This window comes from Thermobia domestica, chromosome 9 (assembly GCF_964235325.1).
Source record: "Thermobia domestica chromosome 9, izTheDome1.hap1.1, whole genome shotgun sequence".
Lineage (NCBI taxonomy): Eukaryota > Metazoa > Arthropoda > Insecta > Zygentoma > Lepismatidae > Thermobia > Thermobia domestica.
This window is the reverse complement of record NC_137462.1, coordinates 89,339,223-89,352,740: the sequence shown is the minus strand read 5'-3', so window position 1 is coordinate 89,352,740 and position 13,518 is coordinate 89,339,223. Positions and strand designations below refer to the sequence as shown.

The following is a 13,518-nucleotide window of genomic DNA, read 5'->3' as shown; positions in this document are numbered from 1 at the left end:
TACCACTTGTTTGAGACTATACTTTAATAGTGAATGGGTTAGTAAGTTGATTGCCAGCTAGTCACCGAATTCATTCCGCAAGGACTCTACTATTTGTTTTGGAAAACCATTGACCCTTGTAAATAAAGAAAAGTGTAAAACAAGTGAAAAAAGGTTTTTAGTTCAGAGTAGATGTATGGGTTTAAAACAAAACGAATTCTTTCTGTTATGCACAATGTATGCAAAACTGTTATTTGTATAGATTGGCACAGTGACAAATCCAAGTCATGTTAAGTGATTGAAACTTTTGTCCCAGGATTTCTTATTTTACTCTGCTTTCCAGCTATCTTGCTATCTTGATAGGTTTTCTAAGTTAACGACCTCCATTTTATTATCACCATAACCACTAATACATCGGTGCTATTCTAATACTTTTTGTAACGTTCACGCAAGCCGTACATTTACGTTAACCGAAGAAAACACATATAGCCTAAAATATCAATTCTGCTGAAACTTTTAGTATGCACTTCTGTCGTAGCTTTGTTACACGGTTGCCGTAGCGTGTTTATTAAACCATGTGTATTGACTATTTTTAGATTGGATATTAATTATTCCGGCGTCCACCTACACTCTTTCGTAAAAAGGCATGGCATGTCTCATGATTAAGGCAATACGCATTGTAAATTTTTGTTTCTTTCTTTCTATTCCTTTTTCATACTCGAAGACTTTGAAAATTACCAGCCATACTTTTTATTATTATTATTAAGGTTGCCGGAAATACGCTTTAACTTGTGAGTTTGACTGAATAAAAGTGGAAGAACTTGTTAAGGTTTTAGAGATGTAGTGAATGTTCCGTTGCGTGACAGACGGAAGGCCTTCTCCGGAGGGAGACTTGAAAGCTGTATGATGCCACGAAACAACAGACGTTCAAAATGATGGCCTGCTCTACTTAATTTATGTATTAGAAACCAAGGAGTCCTTTTGTCTTTAGAAAGTATACGTACAACATGCATAAAGAGACAACTGTGTTGTGAGTAGTTGCGTTCCCTCAAAATAATTTCATTTCCTTTTGATCAGACATAAAAGTCATTTGTTGTTGGCACAACTTGGCTTATACTTCGTTTGTAATGTATTATATTTACGATTAGAATTACCCGAATTTAATTTAAGAAGAAAATACGGTAATCTATTCAGAGTGATGAAAATGGAAATATCCGAAAGCTTCAACTTTCCAATACTAAAGTTATGGAGCACAAATTGGACTCAAGAACTCCTTTCAGACCTTCAGATAGTTTTTACTTTAAACGGTATTTAACTCCTTTCGTAAGTCGTGTTTTAAAAAACCTGGCCACTCATCTTTCTTTGAAACGCCCTGTACTCTAACCCACACTTGGAATGAAATTATATAAATGTTGATTTTCTTAGGCTAATTGAGATCTTTATTTAGAGCCTAAACATTTTAATTTCCTACGTAAAGTTGCCAGAATATGGCTTTCTGAAGAAGGTGAGATGTAAATACAGAAGGTCAATTCACCTAAGATAGCCAAAGGTGCGCTCACCTGCTCATGACAATCCCCTCCTCCACCAACGATTGTGCTCGATATGGTGGCCACGAGCCTGAACTATCGCCCTTCAACACAATTTCCACTGAAATAGTGCGCATCGAAAGTGTGTGAGGGCATTGTAAACCACACCGCTTGACAAGCTTTCCAGAGCCCCGCTATGGTGATGGGACGTCTTCGCGCGAGGCCTTGTTTCAGAAGGCCAAAGGTCCAGAAGTCCATCGGCGACACATCTGGTGACTTCACAGGTATGGACGAGAAGGGTATAACAGATACACCAGCCTCCGTGGCCATACGGCGATAATACGCGACAGAACTGCGAACAGTGTGACTGGATGCTTTCTCCAGGTGGTTCCACACCTTTCAGGTGTCCCTGCCATACAACTGTGGGATGTGAGTTGTGTATAAGGGTCCATGATGTTTGTTTGAAAGTAGGCTGCGTTCACATTGGCCTTCGAATCCACACGATGCATTGGCAACTTCCCACGGGCACAGAAACCTGCCACCACCATGAAGCCTTTCGAAATCTCGCAACGTTCACGGACGAACTTGCCGCGGCCCTTCGCATCATGCGGTGAATAAAAAATGAACCTGGGCTAACTGGTGTCATCAAGGTAGATCCAGGCTTCATCCAGAGTGACAACCCACTGCCATTTGTCACCAGAGATGTACTGTTCATACAACTTTCTTGCGTTCGTGAATTTCTCTTGAATGTGCCTTGGTGGTAAGTTATGCCCCAGCGCCTTATGACGTTTTTTCAGTCCCAATTTGTCTTTTATGATACCACACACTGTGCTCTATGATATTGTACATGAGGTGGCAAGGTTGCTTTGGGTGGGCGGGTTGTCCTTCACAACTGATGCCCTGATGTTTCTCACAACGCGTGGTGTCCTGGCTGGACATGTCCGTGTCCTTTTCACTCTCATGACTTGGTCTTGTTATTTCGGGCCGTTGCTTTTACAGCGCTGGCTTACCCTTGCTACTGTACGCCTTCTAATATTGTTGCCCCTTGCCGCACACATTTTCACAATCACTGACACACTGAATTGTGCATCGAAAAGTGCACGTATGTACTCTTTCCAATAAGGCGTCAGTTTAACAGACATAATAGCTGTTCACCATAACAACTTGCACACAGCGTTGTACGTGACTCACTACAGGATTCACGGGCTACTGACTTCTGGTTCCTTCTCCTACGCTGTGCTCGTCATCAGCTCTGTAAAATTGGTTACCTTAGGTGAATTAACCTTCTGTATTTTTTGAAAAGACTGTACCTTCAAATTGTCTTTGCTTGAGAGCAGTGGTTTCCAACCTTGTTCAGCGCTCCTCCTTCGTAAACGTTGCATACTTCACGCTTCTCCTTCCCGCTCGTTGGTCATACGTACTTTTTGTCTGAACCTATCTGAGATTTCAGATGCAGCATTGAGTTCTCAAGTCATCAATACCATATTATTACCAATTTATGTTTATTTATAAAGTTCTTCATTACGAAGAAATCTTGAGTAGGAATAGAAGGACAAAATGGTGAATACCTGTGAAATTTGCTGAAGCTAAATTTTCAAAGGTTATCTTCTACGAGATATGGAACTCCTTTCTACTTTTCGATGTTGATTTCTATTCCGTATTGTTTCCCACTATGAACTGTTTTGTTCGTCATCTCCTGTAGTCCTTCCGCGGTTCTAACTATAATCGTGTCGTCCACGTACTTCACCGTGTTAACAATCTGTCCTCCAATTTTGAAATCTTCAATTCCATCAATACTTTCTTCATTAAGCATTCACACTAAACGTTGAATATCTGGGGTGACATACTACACCCTTGTCTGACTCCCCTCCTAAACTCCATACTGTTTGGTTTCTACTTTTTCAAGCGCAGTTTTACTCTGTCCTGTTTATAGGTTGCGAGTGAGTCGACGGTCCCTCCAGTTGACCCCGATTTCTTAAGTATTTCCAGAAGTTTGGATCCGGTCCAATCCACCGAGCCAAAAGCTTTTTGCCATTCGATGAAGCACAAACCAACTCTTCTTTTACGTCAAGAACTCGTTCTAATATAATTCTCATCAACCCAGTATCATCTCTGGTACCTCTTCCTTTCCGGAATCCAAGTTGAGCTTCTTCCAGCGTCTCTTCTGTCTTAAATTGCAACCGCTTATTCAGTGTGCGGGCAATAATCTTTCCAGTGTGTGAAATAAGGTTAATGGATCTGAGATCACTGCACTTCTTTGGCTTTTTCTTAGGCAGTGCAACCATTGTAAAATCTAGAAAATCTTTTGGCCATTCTCCACTCAGGTAGATCTTGTGAAGTCAGTAGTTTCATTGCATTGTCTCCTAGTCTCTTGAGTAAATCTACTGGTGTATCGTCATCTTCAGTGGCCTTCCTCCTTCGCATATCTTTGATGGCTTGTACTACTTCACTTTTCAATATATTGGATTCATTTTCTTTAGGGATGGACACGAGTCGAGCTACAACTCGACTCGACTCGAAACTAGAATAGAATTCGAGTCGAGTTTCGAGCCGAGTTCAAGTCGAGTTTGATAAATGGCTCGCTCGTTCAGCTCGTTTTAACTCTTTTTGAAATCATGGCCTGATTACACTTGAAAGCAAAAGCCATGAAAAATATAAGCAGTAATGGGGAATAGTTTTAATGTAGCTAACGACAGGGGACACTGCGAGTGCTCGCATATCGTCTCGTCTCAATAACGAGACGACAATAGATTTTTATAACGACATCCTCAAATGTCGTAAGCACCAATATAAGTATATACTGTAATTCTTACCATCAAGGCTGAGACTTGCATGGTCGTATTTTTTTTTTTTTAGCCCAAACAGAAAGCCAATCCGGGTGGTGATGTCAACCGGCTTGGCTCGATTCAACTGAGCGAAGAGCTCGAGCTGGCTCGGTTGGGATGAGCCAACGACCCAGCTCAGGAGAGCCATCGGCTCGAGCCGCTCGGTTGAAACGAAGTCATCGACTCGGTTCGACTTGGCTCAACTAATCCGATGGCTCGAGCCACCTCGGTTTGGAGTAAGCCATCAGCTCGAACCGAGTCGGTTGGTATAAGCTATCCGCTCGGTTCGGCTCAATTCAGCCGAAAGCTCGAGCCGGCTCGATTGGGTGAGCTGTTGGGTCGGTCCCACTTCTCGGTTCAAGGTTGGTAGTGATTGAGCTGTGAGCCGAGCCGCTCGAGCCGTTGACAATTCTACACCGGTACCGAACAGTATTGAATAAAATGAAATGAAATCTTTAAGTTTTACGTCCTACGCTTATGCCGGGTTGGCTAAAGAAGACGGTGATGATGAGAAATGAATGAAATGATGGAATGAAAAAAGTGGGAGGAAACGGGAGAACACCCAGAAAACCCACGCACACGGTGTTTGTCCACCACAAAGCGCACTTGGGACAATCTGGGATCGAACCAAGGACTCCATGCACCAGAGTTGTGCGCTCTACCACTGAGTAACCGCGGCCCGAGTAGGTTTGAAGATGTTTGCGCGGCGCCCTATATGTTTTACCGATTTTTGGCACTAGCTCGAATACTTGTTCCTCCCGAACTCAAACTCAGAACCTCGTGAACGATGCTCTTGCCTCCTGGGCTTCACTATTACGGAGGTCGGCAGTTAGCTTTTTTTTTGGGGGGGGGTATTCAGACCTCCTATCTTTCATGTTCATATATGGTGTTTCTGTAATAATAATAATAATAATAATAATAATAATTAATAATTAATAATTAATAATTAATAATAATAAGTTGTAGCAGCAGTATCATTGATAATAATCTATCTATATATATATAAAAGAGAACGCACAAAATCCTTTGTCCGCTCATCACGCTAATACGGCTGAACCGATTTCTTTCATTTTTGGGGGGTTGTTAGGATTTGGACCCTAGATGGTTTTTATCATATCACTTTAATTTTCAATTACCAGTGTCTTGAGATAATTGACCAATCAGGTGTCAATACGTAAAAAAAATCCTTTGTCCGCTCATCACGCTAATACGGCTGAACCGATTTCTTTCATTTTTGGGGGGTTGTTAGGATGTGGACCCTAGATGGTTTTTATCATATCACTTTAATTTTCAATTACCAGTGTCTTGAGATAATTGACCATTCAGGTGTCCATACGTACAAATCCTTTGTTATTAGTTCATCATAGGTATAAAAATAAACGTATTTATATGCAACCCGCATGACCCTGTGACTCGGCGGGTTAACATAACTGACAGGCGCTATAAATCACTTGAAAGCGAAAAAGTAAAAATTATCTAAGTAACAAAGTTTATTGCGTTCGGGGGTGACCGCAGCGAAGCGGGGCGGGTTAACATAAATGACAGGCGATATAATGTTAACATTTACTGCAATCTTCTATGGTTTTTATCATATCACTTGAAAGCGAAAAAGTAAAAATTATCTAAGTAACAAAGTTTATTGCGTTCCGGGGTGACCGCAGCGAAGCGGGGTGAACGCTGCTAGTTAGACATATACTTGAAAGTATAGACAGGATTTGGCTCGATTTGACTCGTTTTGGTTTGACACGACTCGAGACTCGATCTAAATTCGAGTCGAGTTGGAGGACATTTTTGGAGCCGAGTTCCCAAGTGGAGCTCAAAGACGTCTGTTTCGAGTCGAGTCGAGTTTCAAGGAAAGCTCACTCGTACTCGCTCCTCCCCATCCCTAATTTTTTTCATCATCCACCTCTTTCCCTGCTTCGATCTCAGTATCTTGGGGCGTTCTTCTGATCATAGAGATCTTTTATGTATTTCTCCCAAATTCTAAGGATTATTTGATGGTCAGTGACTACATGACCTTGTTGATCTTTAATTCCAAACGGGCGTATACTTTTGTTAGCTTTCCCTCCTAATTCTTGTGCTTTCCGATACATCAGATCATATCTGCCGCGTTGTTGAAGTTCCATTATTTCTTCATGTACTTTTCTTTGGCTTTGTCCGTCTCTCTTCTCAATTCATTATTCAACCTCCTATATTTTTTGATGTCAGTAGTTTTCACCCTTCTGCGTTCCTGCGTCTTCTTGAGCATCTCTTCAGTTATCCATGGTTTACTCGGTGCTCTTTCCTTCTTGCCAATGTCGTTATTGAGAGTTTCTAGTAGAATCTCTTCATAAAACGTTGCCTACATAAGTCGTTTAACATCTGGCCCTGTGCGTTTCTCCTGCCTAGTCAAAAGGATCGCACTATTTTATTGTCAGATCCTTCTCGCATCACACTGTTGAAGTCTCCCATTACTATGGTGTTAAACTGACTCTTCCCTCCTGATGTAATACGCCACTAATCTTTTCATATATTACTTTTTTCATTGCAATCACGGCCAGTTGTTGGCATTGGCATATACACTTGCGTTACAATAATAACCACTGGTTTTGCACTTAGTTTTACAAACATCGTGCGGTCACTACAACATTCCACCTTGGTTACACTTTTGGCTCTTTTATTCCTCACTACTATTGCAACACCATTTTCAGTTTTAACACCACCCGAGTAGTTTGCGGATATTATTTCACTTTTTTTATTATCGCGCTTCACACTAACGCACTATGTTCACTTTACATTTATCCATTTCCACTTTTAAATTTTCAAGTTTATCCGTACGTCGTAAAGTTTTCACGTTCCAAGTTCCTATTCTGAAATGTTAGTTATTATTTCTTCCTGTGATAATTCTTCCCGGTGTAGTCCTCATCCGGAAATCCAAACGAGGGACTATTTTAGTTCCGGAATATTTTATTTCAGGAAGAACAATCATTACGTTTAGTCTCGTTCATCCCTCCTGGGAAAAAATAATGCGGTAATATTCTACCTAGGTAATTGCCTTTCCGTTGACCACGTTGTAGTTCATCCGCCTTTTAGTACAGTTTTCCCTCCTAAGGACAAGAAGGTGCTTTGACCTTTAGCAATGATTTATCGTACACCCTAACTAGACTATTTAGTTATTACATAGATACTTTATCTTTACTTTTTAAGATACTAAAGGGAATACCATTCTGGCGTTCCTATCTTGGATACTTGAAAATGTCCGTGAGTTTCAACTCACATACTTCAGGGAAAGATCTTTTCGTTATTTCAGGGAAGAACCCAATTTACTAGGAACAGTTCGTGGTGTCACCTACGATAATTTCTATTTCATATAATTGACCTTGGTGTAATATAAAAAATGATACATGAAAGTATTGTCGTTAAAAAAGTGTCCATGTTTTCAAAAATATAAATGAAAATCGTGGTGAAGTATAATCTTAAAATACACTAGTTTCCAAAAAGATAGCATAATTACGAAAAATGGGAAAACATGGGAACACACAATGGAGACAGCGGCATGCAACCGTCATAGAACAATGCGATCAGAACTAACCTTGCCACACAGAAGAAAGCGTACTGAAGGTCATACAAGGGCTGCTGGAGGGAGGGAAGAGAAATGCCCGAAGAAGAGCTGATAACAGCACACCACATACAGTCGATTGCTGAGTTGTGTGCAAAGTAGGCGTGTTGGCAATAGTATTAGTGCGTCGTGAAGGCTTCAACATGCCACGAGGACCCACATCAGATCCTGGGCAGGATAATCGGACGCACTAGCGTGCGCAGGACATTGGGAATGTGGGTGCCAGATCTGAAGTACCACCATATGGAATGTCGTCCTCTCCCTTTCCCCTAAGAAAAGATAGCGTCATCGCACCCGACGCTGCGTCGGCGACGCACGGCACACATGCAGACGGGAAATAATTTACACGTAATCTCTTCAGTTCGTAATAATTCTACATAAAAAAGTTTGTCTAATGGGGGTGCCAAGGCACCCATGGCACCCACGTTGCGCACGCCTATGATCGGACGGCTGGAAGCTGGGCAAACACAAACGGAGGTATCAAGAACACTGAATGTACCACAAAGTGTGATCTCACGGCTGTGGCACAGGTTTCAAACCGCCGGCAACATCGCACGTCCACCAATTCTGGGTCGCCCAAGAGTCACAACCCCTCGACAGGACCGGTATCTGTCAGTAAGAGCACGTCGGAATCGGTCGATGTCGGCATAGCAACTGTCATCACAACTTGCAGCTTCTACAGGACCACGTGTTTCAAGACAAACGGTGTACCGGCGACTGCATGAGGTTGGTCTTTATGCAAAACGCCCCGTCGTGTGTGTCCCTCTCGTGTACAGCGCAGAGCCCGCTTGAGTTGGAGCCAAGAACACAGGCACTGGACCATGGGACAGTGGAGTCACGTTCTGTTCTCGGATGAGTCGCGATTCAGCTTGCAGTCAGATTCTCGATGGACACTGATATGGAGAGAACAGGGGAGGCGCTACAACCCGCAGAACATCATTGAAAGGGACCAATTTGGTGGTGGGAGTGTGATGGTTTGGGCGGGCATCACACTCCCACCATACTGACCTACACGTCTTTCAGGGCGGGACTTTGACCAGGCAGAGGTACCGTGATGAGGTGCTGGAACCGTATGTGAAACTGTTTCGGGGTGCAGTTGGACAATCATTCATATTCATGGATAACAACGCACGTTGTCATCGGGCAGGTGTGGTGGATGATATTTTGGAGGAAGAAGATATTCGACGCATGTCGTGGCCTGCACGGTCCCCAGACATGAATTCAATAGAACATGTCTGAGATGCATTGGGAAGGCCCGACAGCCCCCACCACGAACGATTCCGGACCTGTGTACTGCCCTTCGGGCGGAGTGGCTAAGGATCCGATAGACCTCATAAACGAAGTGATCGGAAGCATGGAACGACGTTGTGCAGCCTGTGTAACCGCGCAGGGTGACCACACGCCTTACTTATGCTCTTGATCCACCACAAACTCATTTGTCTTCTAGCCACACACATTGGGTCATTTTCAACTATTGTGAGTTTTGTCAAGGTGTTGGGACTGTGTGTTGTGTGTTTTCTTCTTCCCTTGCACGTTTTTTTCACGCAGGTGTCCACGTTTTGGATGCCTAGGATCAGTCAGGTATGTTTGGTCCATGCGGACTAGGATTATGCTATATTTTTGGCTGTAGACTAGGATTATGTTATCTTTTTTGGACACCAGTGTACTTTAGGAATAACTATAACAAAAGTTTCTTAATTTAGGAGAGCGTAAGTTTTATGAAAGAGTGCCATCTTGTTCTGCACAAATAGCTTTTAGTATGCATGTGAAATAATTAGTTCTTGTATAGGTTACGAGACGTTTAATTATCCCTAATAAACTTAAGTTTTACAAATTCTCAGAAAACAATTCATTTTCTCGCGTTAGTGGTATTGCACAGCTTTCCACTTCTCCCTATTCTGAGCTAGACTTTTCATTTCCACGTACCTTTTCTCCCCTGCATCTTGTATTATTTCGTTGGTATATTTCAGTCGTGGCCTTATTCTATTCATTTTCTCGCCTGCCTTCCATCCATAGTTAACATCGTGATTCCGTTATGTTTCATAATGTGTTCAATCATTCTATCTCTTCTTTTTGAAATGATATTCAGTATATTTCCTTCTCCTATCATTTGCTAACCTTTTCTTTTAACACTTAGCATCACACGTCGAAAGCAAAGTTCCCCGTTTTTCCTTTGCTCTTATTTCATGACTTACAGCAGTACAACGTCACTCCATGCATACAAAGCACGTCCAGAAAGTAAGTTCCGTTTGTAATTTATACGGCAACTTCGCTTAATCGTAAGAGTGCACATGTGTGCCCAAGAGTTACACATCATGCATTACAGACCAAATACATCAGTGTTAAGAGTACACAGAAGTACAGACGCTGCGTAGTCAGTTGCCATAATATTCCAGAGAATCGAAACTTCTACCATGTGCAGAATGCACTGTCATATGATTTTGATTGCAAAGAGCCTAAATTTACCGTTGAATTGGTAAAGTCCATGATGAACAGATCATGTGTGCCTCAGTGATACGGAGATGAGTACAACAGTTTAACGAAGCACAGAACAATGCACATGATGAGGGACGCTTACAGACTTTAGCTGGGAAATATTTCCTCATCATCCGAATAGTCCATACCTCATTCCATCCGATTTTTACCCTCTTTTGCACCTTAAAGATTTGCTTGCTATCCGGAGCTTCGAAGATGATACTACGGTCAAACAAACTGTTACCACTAGGTTATCATTGTAGGCTGCATGGTTCTTCGATATAATACAAGATATGGTGTCTCGTTATGGTAAGCGTCTCAAAAGGGATTATAAATATGTCGAAACTTAGTCCAAGGACTGTAATTTTGTGTGTTTTTGCATTCCATTCCATTTCTTCTTTTAAAAAATTGGCCAATGAAACTTATCTTCTAGTTGGCCTCTTATGTTTTCAACCATTTCTTCAGTTCTATGTCGATGTTTTCGGTTAGAAGCTTTTATATTCCTTCAAATGCCTTCGCGTGAGCTATTATGGATTTTACATCTTGTTTGCATCTATTATCGCATGTTATATTACTCCCTAAATAACAGACTTCCTATGCCTCTTCCGCTAGATGATTTATTTTGCTCTTGTTGGAATTCATATCGGGTTTGTTTTTAAGCACCTGTTGCATTTCATTGAGACCTAAATAAATAAATAAATAAAATAAAGTAAGGTAAAATGCTGAGGTATTCTGTACTTCCTAGACGTATTAATATTAATATTCCGATATCGTATTTCCACTAAACTGATTTTTACTTCAACTTAAATAGCAATTATTAACAAATGTCACAAACATAGTCTTATAACCAGAATACTCTTCACGTGCCTACACTTGACATTTCACTCAACTATCTTCAGAAAATTGATTGACACAAAAAGTTTTTACCTTACTTTCTTATCAGGTTAATGAGGGTATACTGTTGTGGTGTGATCCTCCTCACTGAAACCAAGGCGTTTTGGAACCATGGGGTTTACGGAATACATGCGAAGCGAAGAAATGTCCGTTTCATGTCCCTTCCATGTCCGTTTCCGTCCCTTCCATGTCCGTTTCATATTTCCGCGTCGAATGCAAATAAAATTCGATAAGAACATGAACAACCATTTCATTGCTGTAAAGTCTAATACAAGCCCTTAAAAATAGACTGAAGTTCGACGTTTAATGAACAATACGTTAATTAATCTTAAACGATGAAAATACACATGTGAACGTTTCTGGTACATCAAAATCAAAGTTTTCTTACCACCATACTTTCACATCTCTAACATCAAATATTCTATCCCATAACTTCCTCCTTACCTCTCTAGAAATTAAAATTGTTTATATTGAGAATATTGCATGAAAATAATGAAGCTATAGATATACATGAGATTCCTCATAGTTTTAGAACATAGATATGTATGTTGTTTCTAGTAGATATCTTGCATTGACACACACTAGGCATTTTTCCAACTTTTGGGGTAATGTGTTAGTTACTATAATATTTTAAGTTCTGTTTTTTCTTGTACACACTGTTACGAGCAGTAGTTTAAATATTATCTATTTCGAATGCTTCAAGCTAAATTTTATAAATAACTTGGTCGTGTGTTAGTTTAAATATTTCCTTCAAACAGATGAAAAGAATTCCGTAGTTTTTCCATTTCTTTACCCTTCCTCTCTTCTTGACATAGACCTACAAGTATATATTTCTCCTTTTGTCCTCTGACAGAGTATGTTATTACACAACTACCACATCTATCTTATTTGTCGGTATAGTTGTAGGCTACTTCCCCCAATAAGCCTACTCCCCCGATCCGCTTTAATAACAACATAATTTTTCATTTCTAACAATACATATTTGAGAACAATTTAAATAGATTTAAGAGGGACGATGGTTCAGTGGTAGAACGCTTACCTCTGTCGCAAAATGTCCCTTGTTTAGAGGCCTGCACGGGCCGCAAAATGTCCCTTGTTTAGAGGCCTGCACGGGCCGGAATTTTTAGCCCGGGCCCGGCCCAACCCGTGAATTTATAATGTGAGGCCCGACCCGAGTCCAAAGTGTGTTTTAGCATTTAGGCCCGAGCCCAGCCTGAGCTCGTGTGATAATCAAATGAGCCCGAAATAAGCCCGAATTACAGAAACTTTTTTCATTAACCCAAAATTACAGTGAGTGTAAAAAGTATTCATACAGGCAATATTTTTTTAAAGAATGAGGTTTTATTCCGCTTCTATGATATGTAGGTCCAACTCACTGGGTGATTAAGAAAAGGTGTTCCGAAAGGAAAACTTGGGGGAGTATAAACAACAAATGCTATTCCGATCTTGGTTTACAGAGACAAAAATGGAAAAGGTATGATAATCCATGCGCAGAAAGTATTCATACAGTACCAGAACTCTCACATGAATACTTCACTCTCCGTGTACAGAAACGAATGACGGGCATGTGAAGGCACTCTAGTTTGCTCTACATTCCCGTGCAATGCATTCAGGTTACAACGTTACCGCGGAGTTTGAGAGTGCGGCAGTATGGGGCATAAAGGTCCTAAAATTGCAGAAGAGGAACGAGAATTATAATTCGTCTGCATAATTAGTGTAAATTACTTTCATAAATTGCAAGCATTGTTGGTAGTCCTAGAGGAACTATTCAAAGTGTTACTAATAGAACGGGACAGAGAAAAACGTTGAAAAACGCACCTAGAACAGGTCGTCAGTGAAATTAAATACGCATTGGCAGTCATTGATGGTTCGAAAAATGAAAAAAGCATCCACGTTTGAGTGTGCCAGAACTTACAAGTGAGCTTTATGATGAACTTAAAGTGCATGTCTCACATTCTATCATTCGCAATTTACGTGAGAAAGCGCTTCTTTCATGTCGGGTAGCTCAAAGAAAATATTTTGTGAATGAAGTCAATAGGAGAAAAACGTTAACATTTGCCAAAGCGCACTGAAATATACCATAAGAATTTTGGAACCGTGTGATATTTACGGATGAAAGCAAATTCAACATATTTGCATCGGATGGACGAACCATTGCGTGGAGGAGAAAGAATCCAGAGTTTTAAAAACAAAACCTGAAACTCACAGTGAAACGTGGTGG

General features: G+C 41.0%; 2 protein-coding genes across 11 annotated transcripts in view; one reads left to right on the top strand and one right to left on the bottom strand.

Moving 5' to 3' along the window:
• The window catches only part of rdgB (retinal degeneration B), a 461,056-nt gene that overhangs the window by 209,083 nt on the left and 238,455 nt on the right, over window positions 1-13,518 (top strand). The window lies entirely within an intron of this gene.
• Window positions 3,419-3,790, bottom strand: LOC145660926 (uncharacterized). The gene has a single exon (XM_081726363.1). The coding sequence runs from the start codon at window positions 3,788-3,790 to the stop codon at window positions 3,419-3,421; it is 372 nt and encodes a 123-aa protein (XP_081582489.1).

What these genes read in the sequence shown, in the direction of transcription:
- LOC145660926 (XM_081726363.1), bottom strand. Translation starts at nt 3,790, where the DNA reads ATGGTTGCACTGCCTAAGAAAAAGCCAAAGAAGTGCAGTGATCTCAGA.